General features: G+C 39.2%; 1 protein-coding gene across 1 annotated transcript in view; it reads right to left on the bottom strand.

Annotated features, from left to right (window-relative positions):
• The window catches only part of LOC126425088 (peroxidase-like), a 209,809-nt gene that overhangs the window by 64,647 nt on the left and 128,909 nt on the right, over positions 1-16,253 (bottom strand). Inside the window, exons 4-5 of the mRNA XM_050088005.1 lie at positions 13,968-14,173; positions 6,590-6,766 (exon numbers count right to left, since the gene is read on the bottom strand). Of these exons, the coding sequence (XP_049943962.1) occupies positions 6,590-6,766; positions 13,968-14,173 (383 nt within the window). The remainder of the gene's footprint in view (positions 1-6,589; positions 6,767-13,967; positions 14,174-16,253) is intronic.

The following is a 16,253-nucleotide window of genomic DNA, read 5'->3' as shown; positions in this document are numbered from 1 at the left end:
TTTTCGTTTTTTGTCTGATATTTCATTTCTTATAAATTGTGTTAGCTGTGTGATGTCTTTTCTCAGTTTTTCTATTCTGATCTGTAGCCTGTGTTGCCATGCTGGTTTTGTAGGTTTCTTCTGTGTGTTGGTTGGTTCTGACCTCTGCCTAGTGTGTATATTTAGTGTAGTGAGTGCTCCTATATAAACCAGGAGTTGTAACTCTTCCACAGTTGTATTTTCATTTATTTTGTTGTGTATGATTGTGTTGATAGTTGTTATTGTTGTTTTGACTTGTGGGTCATTTGGGGGTCTATGCAAGAATGGTCTAATGTCTGTATTTGTGTCTTTGTATTCTATATATGTCAGCCGAAATTTTTCTTCTATATCTAACATGTGTGTCACTTCATGTTCTATTTGTGCTTGTTCTGGTGGCTGTCTTAAGATTTCGTTTTCCTCTGATTGTTTAATTGATATGTGTTGTTCTCTGTTTGTTTCCTCTGGGATGTTTGAGTCCATTATTGTATTTTCTTCTTCTTCTTCTGATTGCACATTATTTTGTTCCGGTATTCATTGTACTTGTTGTTTGATGTTTTCTAATTCTGACTGGGGTAGCCTGTTATTTTTGATTATTACACGGATCTGATCAGCTAGTTGTTGTTGTGTTAAAAATTTTAATTCTGGGTATCTGGTAATAAATGTTGTGTATGCTTGTGATCTGTATCCAGTTGTGTTGGTTCCTTTTTTTGTTGCTTTGTAATAACAGAACATGAGGTGTCTGTTAACTTCATCTGACCATCTCATCCTCTGTCTTCGTTTTCCTTCTAGAGTGGTTGCAGGAAGCATATCCTGCAAAACACCTCTATTTGGATTTAAATCATTTTCCGTGTGGCTAGCAGTGTCGTTACCATTGTGGACGGGCATAGGGTTCAAGCGTTGTCCCCGACCATGACAGCACTTGTTCGAGGCTTCATTAGTTCTGTCCTGAACCAAATAATCACACTAAAAGGGGGGTTAGCCCTATTAGTGGTTTGTTCTTTTTGTCGCCTTTTATGACTGGCAGAACATTATTATTATTATTATTATTAGTATTATTATTATTATCATCATCATCATGATCTCAATATCTGTATGAAGGAATACAGTTGTAAGCAACTAAGAAGAGAGGTGTGCTATAAGGTGACTGTGATAACTCTTGTTCTCAGAGGTTGATGATGTCAGTGCACAAGAAGGTCCAGACCAGTGCTGTTCACTTTATATAGTCATATCGCAAAAGATAATATTAGCCCTAATCGTGCACCCAAACTCCAGATGTCAGACAGTCAGATCAGTACCGAACATCGTATATCGAGAGGTTATCAACCAAAACTCTAATATAGTTTGTGCTACATGCTGTCATCCAGGAGGACATGCATAAATGGTATGCAATACATAAGACCTAACGTACAGAGCACACATAACTGTAAGCATCTAATATTTAGAGTTCCCATATGGAAGTTAGAAGAACATTAGTTTGTTGTACCAAACATCATAGGTTTGAGTCCTGCTCATGCCAGTTTTTGGATTGTACTACACGAGGAACTATTATATGGGACAACATGTTCCTGAAATGTAAAAGAAATGTTTATAGTTTGTAGCAATGCTCTTTTGGCTGCCTGCATTCACTTCATTTATTTGAAAATAGTAAACCTAGAGAGTACATCTGTAGGACTGCAGAATAAACAGAAAGTCTCCATCACATGCACTGTAATATGTGGCTATCTCTCTTTTACAAACATTAGCTCTCCACCACCATTTCCACTGGTACAACATACACTACTGGTCATTAAAATTGCTACACCAAGAAGAAATGCTGATTATAAATGGGTATTCATTGGACAAATATATTATACTACAACTGACATGTGATTACATTTTCACACAATTTGGGTGCATAGATCCTGAGAAATCAGTACCCAGAACAACCACCTCTGGCCGTAATAACTGTCTTGATATGCTTGGACATTGAGTCAAACAGAGCTCGGATGGCGTGTACAGGTACAGCTGCCCATGCAGCTTCAACACGATACCACAGTTCATCAGGAGTAGTGACTAGCATATTGTGACAAGCCAGTTGCTTGGCCACCATTGACCAGACGTTTTCAATTGGTGAGAGATGTGGAGAATGTGCTGGCCAGGGCAGCAGTCGAACATTTTCTGTATTCACAAAGGCCCATACTGGACCTGCAACATGTGGTCGTGCATTATCCTGCTGAAATGTAGGGTTTCGCAGGGATCGAATGAAGAGTAGAGCCACAGGTCATAACACATCTGAAATGTAAAGTCCACTGTTCAAAGTGCCGTCAATGTAAACAAGCAGTTACCGAGACGTGTAACCAATGGCACCCCATACCACCACACCGGATGATACGCCAGTATGGTGATGACGAATACACGCTTCCAATGTGCATTCACCGTGATGTCACCAAACATGGATGCAACCATCAAGATGCTGTAATAGAACCTCGATTCATTCAAATAAATATCATTTTGCCATTCCTGCACCCAGGTTCGTCGTTGCGTACACCTTGCAGGCACTCCTGTCGGTGATGCAGCATCAAGGGTAACCGCAGCCATGGTCTCTGAGCTGATAGTCCATGCTGCTGCAAATGTTGTTGAACTGTTTGTGCAGATGGTTGTTGTCTTGCAAACGTTCCCATCTGTTGACTCAGGGACCTAGACATGGCTACACAATCCATTACAGCCATGCAGGTAAGATGCCTGTCATCTTGACTGCTAGTGATACGAGGCATTTTGGATCCAGCACGGTGTTCCATATTACCCTCCTGAACCCACTGATTCCATATTCTGCTAACAGTCATTGGAACTCAACCAACATGAGCAGCAATGTCGCAATACGATAAACCGCAATCATGATAGGCTACAATCCAACCTTTATCAAAGTCAGAAACGTGATGGTACGCATTTCTCCTCCATACACGAGGCATCACAAGGACGTTTCACCAGGCAACACTGGTCAACTGCTGTTTGTGTATGAGAAATTGGTTGGAAACTTTCCTCATGTCAGCACGTTGTAGGTGTCACCACCGGCGACAACCTCGTGTGAATGCTCTGAAAAGCTCATCGTTTGCATATCACAGTATCTTCTTCCTGTCAGTTAAATTTCATGTCTGTAGCATGTCATCTTCTTGGTGTAGTAATTTTAATGGCCGGTAGTGTACATTGTGCAGTGAAAAATCTTTTTTCATTGTAGATATCATGCAAAGTGCAAATGTCTTGGTTGACTTTGGCTGTTATTTGATACTAAATCAATATTTGAGCATTCTGACTTTCTCGTTTTTTTGGGTAAAGCACTTCCCTTTTCTCCTTTCATGATATTTAGTCATTTCCATCACTTGAGGACTCTTCTGGTAAAGATATCTAAGTCATTGACTCTTGTCCATGAACTTGGTCAAAAATGAATGTTTCCACTCCAGCTGGTGTGTGTTCATCAATATCTAATGTTTTCTCTTTACTGTCATTTGATGCCTTCCACTGATCAATTATGTCCCATAGGAAAGCTGCACATTTTCTCTCATCTTGAGTTATTTCCATTGTTGTTGGTACACAACCATAACTACGAAACAATTTGACAGTGACAGCAACAATGGTCAAAGGGTACATGTCACAAAAGAGCAATGTCAGATGTAACAATAGCAGTAGCTTGCAAACTGGACAGCTATTTCAGACCAACTTGTTCATATGTGCATGAACGTCATGCTACAGCAATGGTGGTGGTGCTGCCCTCTAGCAATCAGTTACTATTCCTATTGTTATTATTGTTGTTATTATTACTATCAATAGTTTCACATGTGTGATGCAATTAATTCTTTATTCTTCTATTCAAATAATTTATGTTTATTCTGTGGAACTACAAACGTACTTCATTGGTTTGCTACTTTCAAATAAATGAAGCAAAAGCGGACTTCCAACAGGACAGTTTTGTAAGCTCCGAGAAGTCCTTTTATATGTCAGGAACATGTTGTCCCATACAACAGGTTCACACATACTACAGTACAAAACTGGCATGATCAGTGACATTTGGTATGACAAACTAATGCTCTACTGATTTCCCTACGGAAGCCCTGTATGTCAAACACTCACAATTACATTTTCACTGTGCTCTGTTGGTCAGGTCTTACTTATTACTTAGCATACATGATTGCGCTGCTGGATGACAGCACATAGCCCAAACTGAATTGGAGTTTTGGTTCTTATTCTATTGATATACAATATTTAGTATTGATGTGACTGTGTGGCATCTGGAGGTTTGGGTGTTAGATTTTTGTAGCTGACATGGTAGCTGTCTACAGTAGAGTGTTATCTAAAATATATTTACCAGTGGTTGAAAATACCACTTCAGTTGTATACTTATTTTATTATCACACGATCTGTTTTGGGCTCTTATAAGCCCACCCTCAGGTGCTGTAAGTTGGTGCTGTGGCCCCCGAGAACCGAGTTACAACACATGAGGATGGGCTTATAAGAGCCCAAAACTGGTCATGTGATAATAAAAGAAATTTACAACTGAAGCATATTTTCAACCCCTTGAATAATGCTCAGTTCCAGATGTTTTTCTAGCAGGATTGTTCATAGTAAAATATATTTTTTGAATAACCTGTCACAGAATGGCAAAATATGAAACTGATATAGAGACAGGTACATCGACATTCTCAGAATTTATAGAAATACAAATCTTTGTGCCACAAAAATTTTTAAAATATGGTAGTTTGTGACTAGACAATTAAGTACTTACAATGGATATATCCACAAAACGGAATAATTTTGCATTTTCAGTCATTGGGAAGACTGGTATTCCCATAAGATATTATGAACTGATTTTTTTTTCTTCTAGAAAGAGGATTTTTACAAAATCATTGTATAAACTAGACTTGAATGCTATTTGGGTGTGTAAAACTGGAACCAAGTTGGGTTAATGACACTATGTATGAAGTACTACAGTAATAATGGCCACAGGCACAATTGACTTGCAGTTAAATATCTGATCATCTGCTATGTATAAGAGTACAAAGAAATGGAGAATATCACTTCTGTTAAAGAGTGACGGTAAATAGTAAATATACGCTATGTGATCAAAAGTATATGGACACCCCAAAAACATACTTTTTTTTTATATCAGGTGCATAGTGCTGCCACCTCCCAGCAGGTACTCCATATCGGTGACATTCACAGTCAGTAGACATTGTGAGAGAGCATAATGGGGCATTCTGTGGAACTCAGAGACTTCAAACATGGTGAGGTGATTGGGTGTCACTTGCATCATACATCTGTACATGAGATTTCCACACTCCTAAACATCCCTAGGTCCAGTATTTCCAATGTGGTAGTGAAGTGGAAATGTGAAGGGACACATACAGCACAAAAGTGTACAGGCCGACCTCCTCTGTTGACTGACAGAGAGCACCGACAATTGAAGAGGGTCATAATGTGTAATAGGCAGACATCTATCCAGACCATCACACAAGAATTCCAAACTGTATCAGGATCCACTGCAGGTACTATGATAGTTAGGTGGGAGGTGAGAAAACTTGGATTTCATTGTCAAGTGGCTGCTCATAAGCCACACATCAGGCCAGTAAATGTCAAACAATGCCTTGCTTGGCAGAAACAGCATAAGCATTGGACAATTGAACAGTGGAAAAACGTTGTTTGGAATGACAAATCACAATACACAATGTAGGAATCTGATGGAAGGGTATGGGTATGGTGAATGCCTGGTGAAAGTCGTCTGCCAGCATGTGTATGCCAACAGTAAAATTCAGAGGCAGTGGTGTTATGGTGTTGTCATGTTTGTCATGGAGGGGGCTTGCACGTCTTGTTGTTTTGCATGGCACTATCACAGGACAGGCCTACATTGATGTTTTAAGCACTTTCTTGCTTCCCACTGTTGAAGAGCAATTCGGTGATGGCGATTGCATCTTTCAACACAAACAAGCACCTGTTCATAATGCAAGGCCTGTGGCGGAGTGGTTACAAGACAATAACATCCCTGTAATGGACTGGCCTGCACAGAGTCCTGGCCTGAATCCTATGGAACACCTTTGAGATGTTTTGGAACACCGACTTCATGCCAGGCCCCACCGACCAACATCGATACCTCTCCTCAGTGCAACACTCCATGAAGAATGGGCTGCCATTCCCCAAGAAACCTTCCAGCACCTGACTGAATGTATGCCTGTAAGAGTGGAAGCTGTCATCAAGGCTAAGGGTTGGCCAACACCATATTGAATTCCAGTATTACCAATGGAGGGTGCCATAATTTGTAAGTCATTTTCAGCCAGGTGTCTGAATACTTTTGATCACATAGTGTACAAGTCACATTGCTAAATAGTTGAACTTTTCTTTCTGTTTACTACTGCCTGAAAGCAGTCATGCTACGGCAACCAAATAATTTGTAGTTAATGTCAAAATTCATCCACAACACTCCCATACTGACTGTGGAAACCGCTATCTTACCCTTTGTTAGAATTAAACTGGGTCATCATACATTTTGTTCTCAAAACAGATACAACATTGAAATTTGTAGAAAAAGGAAGAGAGTGCTACTCACTAAATCCAAGCCAGTCATTACTAAGTGCGGTATCATGTGCTATTAGCTGCCCAAACTGTGTCAACAGAAGAGTATTGGAATCATCATTAAAATCACCAGTGGGTAGTAAGTTCTGTCTGAGAATTCTGGCATTTGGGAGCTCTTTGCCTGTTACTGACTTCCTTGGTACATTGATACCTGCAAAGAAAACATATGTACCATCACTGTTCCAAAGGTCACATTAAAGCACAAATCTTCAGAGAGATGAGGAACTGTTAGTTTAAAGAATTAACCTGCAGTGACTACTTCTACCAATATAGGTATAATTTGAGTCATTCCACTTACCTGAAGGCTGTCCTATATGATGTGTGAATGAGTTTATGTAAATGAGACTTTATCTGAAACTGTTTTTTATCATCAGCAACAAATACCAGTAAGGAGTAAATATATATGAAAATAACTACAGGAATTCCAAGATTTTTGAAGAGGACACTGCATTACATATGGCTTCATGCTTTACAAAGCATTCTTATTGCTTTGTTTACCTTGTGCAGGAGTAAATAGTATATGAACAGTACAAATATTAGAACTATGTAGCAGACTCCACTCTGTAGCATTTGCCATTCATGTGACTGCATCCATTTGTAAAGAGGCAACTAAAGTGGCTTACTGCTGCTATTTCCTTTTAGTTACAAAATACGGAATTATATTCTAGGGCAGTAAGACAACCAAAGAGAGTTTTTTCTATTCAAGAGAAGATCGTCAGGGTCATGAACAGAGCTCATACCAGACACTCTTGCAGAGATTTATTCCAACAATTGGGAATCCTCACCAAGCCATGCCAGGACAATCTCTCAATGATTGTAAAAAAAATAACACATTTTATCGACTTAACAGTGCATAACAGGATTTACATAGTGAGATAAAAAACCTCACAATTACGCACAGAGGAGTAATTTACTGAAGCATAAAGATATACAATTCCCTATCAGCTCATGTCAAATTTATTAGCGGTGTCTTGTCAAAATTAAAAAGAAAATATCTAAAGCATTATCACGTACAAAAGTCCCACTCTACAGTGAATATTTTGACATCTTCTTCTGTAGTGATCCATGTGAGGATTAGTTGGCAGCAGTTAAGCTTTTCGTGTATTTCAAGTTTGATCTTCATTTCTCCATACACCTTCCATAACTTGGTCTATGTAGCTTAGCTGTGGTTTTCTTTTAGGTCTCCTTCCATTAATATATCCTCCAGTGACTGTTTCCAGGGGTCCCTTGTATATATGGTGTGCCTTCCCATTTAGACGCACTCTTCTTTTCACAACTGATTTCTATACCCCTCCCTTCTCACCCTATCTTTTAAGGACCTCTTAGTTTGTTATCATGTCAGTGGAATTTATTTTGAGCACACATCTTTAATACCACACCTTGAAATAATGTAAATTTCTTCTCTTCCTCAGGTCCCTGAGTTCAGGTTCACAGCCACAACATGCCACACATTTTTGCACCATAAAATACTTTATAAGTTGTGAGGTATTCATAATCATTTACAGCTCAAAAATATTTGAACCTATTAACATAATACAAGGGGTGTTCAATAAGTAATGCGACAAACTTTTTTTCTCAGCCAATGTCAGTTGAAAAAAATGCAGAATTTGTTATGGGACATCATGGAATATTACTGCCCCGGCCCCAATAGTTTCATGAAGTTTTGATACCTGGCAGCATTATACTTGGCTTTGAAAATACCATCTGTAACAGAGGGGTGTTCCAAGTGGAGAGCTGTCATTGAGTTTCTTTTGGTGGAAAATCAGAGTATCACAGATATTCACAGGTGTTTTCAGTATGCCTACAGACTTGGCACCGAATAAAAGCACGGTGAGTCATCATTGCAATCTGGTCGTGCAAACATTTCTGATATCCTACATGTTGGACAGCCACATACAGCTGTGATCCCTGCAATGTTGGAAAGTGCAGGCACTCTCTTTCACTATAATCAATGGACTATAATCAACCACCTTGCTGCTCAACTAGATGTCCCTGTTGGCAGTGTTGGCACACTCATCCACCAGCTGGGGTACTCAAAGGGGTGCCCACTGGGTTCCTCGCCACCTAGCAGAAGACCACAAAGAGCAATGAAGGACAATCTGTGTGGGAGTGCAGTACTGCTTGCGTGTTACAAGACTGATTGTGACAATTTTTTGTCAAACATTGCCACAGGTGACAGAACATGGATTCATCACTTTGCACCAGAAACAAAATGGCAATGTATGGAATGGCACCACATCACCTCTCCTCTAAAGAAAAAGTTCAAAGTCGCAACCTCAACTGGTAAAGTTAAGGTGATGGTTCCAGAATGAGATTTTCACTCTGCAGCGGAGTGTGCACTGATATGAAACTTCCTGGCAGATTAAAACTGTGTGCCGGACTGAGACTCGAACTCGGGACCTTTGCCTTTCGCGGGCAAGTGCTCTACCATCTGAGCTACCAAAGCACAACTCACGCCCGGTCCTCACAGCTTTACTTCTGCTAGTATCTCGTCTCCCACCTTCCAAACTTAACAGAAGCTCTCCTGCAAACCATGCAGAACTAGCAATCCTGAAAGAAAGGATATTGCGGAGACATGGCTTAGCCACAGCCTGGGGGATGTTTCCAGAATGAGATTTTCACTCTACAGTGGAGTGTGTGCTGATATGAAACTTCCTGGCAGATTAAAACTGTGTGCCCGACCGAGACTCGAACTCGGGACCTTTGCCTTTCGCGGGCAAGTGCTCTACCATCTGAGCTACCGAAGTACGACTCATGCCCGGTCCTCACAGCTTTACTTCTGCCAGTATCTCATCTCCTACCTTCCAAACTTAACAGAAGCCAGGAAGTTTTAAGGTGATGGTGTTCTGGGACCCTGGTGGGTTATTCTTTTTTGATGTGCTCCTTGTGGTGCAGTGACCAACTCTAAAGTGTGTTATCCTATTTTCAGGAAATTGAAGAAACAATTTCAGCATGTTCATGACCACAAAAATGCAAACTAACTTTTCCTTCTCCAGGGCAATGCAAGGCCTCACACAAATGTGCAAGCCTGAAAGGACACCACAAAACTTCATTGGACTGTTTTTCCTCATCCATTCTACTACCAGGACCTCACACCTGACTTCCATATACTTGGCCCAATGATGGATGATGAGTAGGTTATTGATGTAGGAAGACATTGGCTCAAACATTGACGAGTAAAGTGGTACCATACGGGTAGCAGCCCTTCCCAGTAAGATGACATTGAATGGAGAGTTTTATAGCCAAAAGAGTGGGGAATGAAATGGTGTATTGGAATCACGAATAAAACTAACCTGCTTTCAAAATAAAATGTGTTGCTGGATGCCCCAAGTAAATGAGAACTAACTGATATTATGATGTTCTGGGAGTAACATAATCAACTAAAAAGTATATGACTAGTGCAGTGTGTCTTTAACTTATCATGGTCTTTTTTTGCTTCCTATTCTGCTTTGTTCAATAATGTTTAAGCATGTGTCTAAGATATCTGAGCACAAGGGAGTGGAGGTCATTACACTGTCATTCTGTGTATGTATTTTATATTTTTGACATATTGTCGCCACATAACTGTTGAAGCCACAGAAGCAATTATGTTCTTGTAGATAGGTTATCTGCTGAAATTTGCACAGATATGTACTGTCATGACTACCATGCATAACCTACTGCTCACCATTGACATTGCTGTCCAGGACATCAACAGCAAGGCCAAGGTTCTACATCTATCTCCTGTACTTCAAACATTGGATTCCATGCCACAAGTCAATCTGATTTGCGATATCAGGGTAACAACTGTGCCGGCCATGAAGTCGGTTACAGTGACGCAACCACAGAGCACTGTTTCACACAGATGTGCAATGGTATTAAGTGTCTTTAAGGATGTGTGAATTTGCTCATGGGCCCTCCATCTGCACGTTCGAGAGCAACACACATTCCTCTCATTGGCTCTCGTGGTCTTCCTGCATTGTGTTTGCAAATTACAGTTATTCCTGAGCAACCAGATGTTTGGTTTGCAATAACAGAAAACATTTTTGTTTCTAATGATGACTGTCAAAATTTAGTATATGATCTCCATAACATGGAGGTGAATTACGAAACAAATCATGACCAACAAGTGGTCCGCAAAACGTTAGAGCAGCTTAGGATGCCTCCACATTGTGACTGTGTTCCACACACAGCAGTGTCCACAGTCAAACAGGGGCCAATAAAGCCACAGGGTGTGGCCACACACACTACGTGCTCCATATCCAAACTAATCCCTGGTTCACCAGTTTTGTCAAGTGCCAGTCAGATCGTACCGGAACGACAACTATCAATTTCTGATGGCTCCATGATGACACTGAGGGAATCAACACCTCAAGTCACTTCCCTGCTGTCTCCTATTGATCGTGCTAATCCTGACCATCACTACAGAACTAGTGGCTGTCGCCAACTGCAGTTATGTGTCCATCATTCCCAGCCACCCAGACGTAACCTGGCTGCAAGGTCAAATTGAAACTCTCTCTCATCCACAGTGTTCCACACTTAGGGGAGGGTGAGGCTGTGTGGGAGTGACATAATTGACTAACTGATATGTTACAGAGGAATTACAGACCTTGGCAGCATGCATCATTGATTGAAATCAATGGGGAGAGTTGAAAATTTCTGTCAGACCAGGAGTTGAAGAGGAGTCTCCTGCTTACTAGGCAGACCCTGAGTCATTCAGACACAGTGGCCATTGCAATTCACTGACTACCCTAGCAAGCCTCCTGTCAGATCCAAATTCTCATCTTATCCACACACTACAAATGTAGTGCCCCTTATCCATTATACTGCCGGATCAAAAATAGCATCTGTTTATCATGTTCTTCATTGCTTCCTGTTCTGCTTTAGTTACTGATGTTTATGCATGTCTCTTTTGTGTCTGTGCACAATAAAGTGGATATCACTGCACCAATATTCCATGTATGTATATTATATGTAGGAGGTAGTTCCCTACAATGTAATGAAGCACTAACTTTACTGTAATATCCTACAGAAGTTATTGATACATTATAATATCCTAACATTTGAGATATGATACAAAGATTCTGTACATGCCTCAGTAAAAGTGCGTCATTGTTGTTAACATAACAACTTATTATTAGTATTCCATTATTCATTATTACTGCTATAAAATTCTGGCTGTAAAATCACATCTGCATTTAAGGGGACATGGTACGTGAAATTCGTTGAAATTTGACATTTTCTATTTTCTACTCCATAATGTACTTTGAACTTTCCGGAACATTTTGGTATATGATACATTAAAATCAGACAATTGTGAGACACTCAAATAATATTTTGAATGTTGACGTGTGACTGTCATATTTCACAGCTACACATATACTGCCACTGTAGAGCAGTCATATCTTGGGAACTACACAGTCTAGAAGGCAGTGAATTACTTTGTTTTGTGCCTACTGCTACATCTCAGAAGTTGGCATTATGAATAAACAAATCAGTCCTTTGTTTCTGATACTAGTTTTCGTTGAAACTAGTGTGATTATTGGGTATTTTTGTAGTAAGCTAACTTCTATTGCTTTTCATATGTAAATAAAATAACTAAGCGTGAAAGTAACTTCAAGAAACTCAAATTTTTGGGCAACAGATATGTGAGACCTGCATTTTCTTCTGAAGTACTTGAAAACATGTGTGCTAGTAGTGAAGGAAACCACGATAATGTTTCTGAAGTGACCATGCCCCCTAGTGCATCGAAAAGGAAAGTAGCTTTAGAAACGGGTGACAGATAAAAGTAATGATATTATGGACAGTAATCGAGGAAATCAAACCTATTTACAGAGATTTGGCAAATCCTGAGCTACTAAAGAAGTGTTTACATGGGGAGACCCAGAATGTGAATGAGTCCTTCAATAATGTTGTGTAGTGCCATGTGCCTAAAAATGTATTTGTTGGCCTTATGACTCTAAAGTTAGCTATGTCTGATGCTGTAATAACTTTTAATGGTGGAAACTATGAAAGAATTAAGGCTCTGGAGAAGTTATAGGTGAGATTTGGACAGAACACAGCTAAAGGACTGTGGGAACTGGATGAGCATTGTGTGCGTGAAGCAGAGTTAGCTGCTCAGCAAATGACAAAAGAAGCAAGAAAGAAAAGGAGGAGGCAAGTACTGGGCTATTGTGACACTGAAGAAGGCAGAGACTGCAGGGCAGAGCAATTCTAGTGCATAATAGACACAGAAATGTAAGACTGTATAAGAGTTTGTAATAAAAAGAGTTTTAAACCTCAATATCTCTGAACTACATTTTTTTGCAATAAATGACCCATTTTCTAAAAAAGTACTGATGGTAGAGACATAAAATTTTCACAGCATGCCAAGTGTGAGCTTCAACTCATATGGAATTAGAATAATTAAAATATCCTGAGTTGTTTTGTTTTTATGTTCATTTATTTACTAAATTCTGTTGAAAAATCGAGTGTTCGAAAAAAAAAAGATAACATGCCCCAAAATAAAATTTTAGTAATAATTCTAGTTCAGTGTATCTAGAAAGGTCCATTGAATAATTATGGAAAGTTGTAAGTTGGTGTCTTAAAAAGTTTCCAAGATTATGGGTCACAAAATTCTATAATTTAACATTGGCGGCATGGGACATACAATGTTCCCTTAACAGAGTGTAATACACCTACAACATATGAAAAGTTCTCCATCTGAGCAAAATGCTCACAACATGGGTAGATGGAATATAGAATTAACAAATTAAAAATAGTGATAGTTAATTAGTAATAGACCATACAAAATTAATACCTGAGAATTATGTGTTACTGTTGGGGTGAAACTTGATTTGGTCAACATTTATGCAAATTGGCCCTCACAAGAAAGCTTATGATATAAAATGAATGATTGTATGAATGAGCCTTACAAAAGTGTTTGTAAAGATATGAACAAATAATCATATTTCGAAATTGGGGGTAACAACATATTGCCTCTACTATGAAAATAAGAATCTTTACTGAAATAATATGTTATTGTATACTGGTACCTCTTTGCAATATTACTTCTTCTCCACCCTATTGAATGTCTAATTTTTGTAGATTAGTAAAAGAGCCCTTACCAATTTATTGAGTGTGTACATCCACTCAGCTGTAACTGATGTAAATCAGCTGTAATTATGAGTACTTTACAAAGCCTGTTAATACTTTTTCTTAATATTTTAGTGGAGTTTATTGCTTTTCATTGTTATACATAGCTTGATACACATTTCACAAGCTATTCATCTTCTATTAAATTTAAGATGTTAAAAATTAATATGCATCACTTAAAATTTTACTTTGTAATATTAGATAAAAGTATGCACATTAACACATGAAAGAAGGTTTACCATCATGGAACACTGAGCTCACAAGCCGTGGGTAAGCAGTTTCAGACATTCCCCATATTGGATGCTTGAGGTTATTACATGACCCATTGTATGTTCTGTAAATAGCAGATGCATTGCAGCTCAGACTTTGTGGAAAGTGGGATGGGTCTGCTGGAACCTGCATATCAATGAGAAGATCACCCACTTGCTCTTTCGATATGTTAAACCTGTAAAAAAGGAAATATGTCTTTCACAATTAATCTCTGAAGTATCCTCTGAATTTACACCAACAGATCCAATTAACAATTTCTGTATTTCAGTATGTAACGATCAGGTCAATTTCAATATTGAAGTAAGTAATATATTATAAAATACACTAAGGACTTTCAAAAGACTTTGCCTTCATAAAATTTGATTTCAGACTTATGCTTCCCTAAACAAATGTAATCATTTGATGTACAGAACAACAAAATTCTTTTCAGGTCTTTTTTGGCAGTTTTGTAGTGAATTTTTCCATATGTTTTGCTCTAATTTAATTGTGATTTTAATGTATGGCTTGGTTGATGCCATAAGAGTGACACCACAGGCTATCATTACAAAACTTGTAGGTCAACTGAATGTGGGCACTGATACGGGCTGCGATTAATCTAATAATGACAGGGACAGCGAACACATGCTGTGCATCACTAGAGCTGTAACTGTATTTTAGCTTCAAATAATTGTATGGTGGCAACACTGGTGGCAGCCCTATTGGTATGACAGAGGCACACATTTTTGTTTGTGTTGGACATTATTGTAATAAAACACCAAACACATCTAAAGCTCCAATAAGTCAGATTCATTAGTGGTCAAATATGGAGCTCCCCAAGGTCCAATCCTGTTTTTGCTATATGTAAATGATTTAGATACGACAGTAATAAAAGGAAGCTATATCAGTTTCCACATGGCACCAGCATCTTAACTGCAAGAAGTGCCAAAGAAACCTCTGGAAAAAAAACAAACATTTAAGCTGTTACAAGGAATATAGCAGTGTATTCAGTGCAAACAATTTGATTATAAATTTTAAAAGAAGAAAAGAAAACTCTTGCAGTGAATACATTCATCATCCAGACTAGAACATCAGCCAATAACCATACTGAAATAAACAGATAGACTATTGGAACATAAAAAGTACCAAATTTCTCTGTAGATGGACATTACAGAACATGAAATATGATACACATGAAGACTACATAAACAGAAAATGGAGCAAACATGTTTCATAATATAAAAACTAAGAAACTGTATATTATACAATGATATCAGGACTATGTATTTTGCTTATGCTCAATCAGTATTGAAATATGTTGTAGTATTTTGGGGAAAATGTAATTAGTCTAATCAAATGGGTACACCAAAGCTCATCATGCAGGCAACCATAAGTATTATGAGAGAAAAATGCCAGCATTGCACATAATGAATCTGTACACAGCTGCTACACTAGAAAAATGATGGATGTGTGCAACAGATGAACACAGCACTATTACAGAAAGTCATACTCCATCCTCCTATGCTCTGACTTTATAAAACTGTCTTTGTGTAATAGTCGGAGGGGTCCCGGCTGGAGGAGAGAATGTTGTGTTCTGGGGAATGGCTGGCTTGGTTCAAATGGCTCTGAGCACTATGGGACTTAACTGCTGAGGTCATTAGTGCCCTAGAACTTTGAACTACTTAAACCTAACTAACCTAAGGACATCACACACATTCATGCCCAAGGCAGGATTCGAACCTGCGACTGTAGCGGTCATGCGGTTCCAGACTGTAGCGCATAGAAATGCTCGGCCACTCCGGCCGGCTATGGGGAATGTTTTTGTGGTATTCCCTACATGATGTCATCATTCTGGAAGGCACAATGGAGCAACACATGTTTGTACCTATCCTAATGCCCACATCCACCCCTACATGCAGTTTGTTATCTTTTCTCAGTAGAATGGCGTCTTCCAGCAGGACAGTGCAACGTCTCACATGGATCATAGTGCACATGTGCAGTTCAGAGCACTAGCATGAGTTTACAGTACTCCCCTGGCCAACAAACTCCACAGATTTAAACCCATTAGAGAATCTGTGGGACCACCTCGAGCAAGCTGTTCACACCACAGATCCTCAGATGAGAAACCTAAAGCAGCTGGCAATGGCTCTGAGTTTGCTTCGGTCCACATCCCTGTTGGTACCTTCCAGAACCTCACTGACACTCTTCCTGCATGTCCCACAGTGGTGAGTGCTGCAAAAGGTGGTTATATAGGGTGATCAAAAACAATCAGGAAAGCT

Source organism: Schistocerca serialis, chromosome 10 (genome assembly GCF_023864345.2).
Source record: "Schistocerca serialis cubense isolate TAMUIC-IGC-003099 chromosome 10, iqSchSeri2.2, whole genome shotgun sequence".
Lineage (NCBI taxonomy): Eukaryota > Metazoa > Arthropoda > Insecta > Orthoptera > Acrididae > Schistocerca > Schistocerca serialis.
This window is presented reverse-complemented; position numbering and strand designations above follow the sequence as displayed.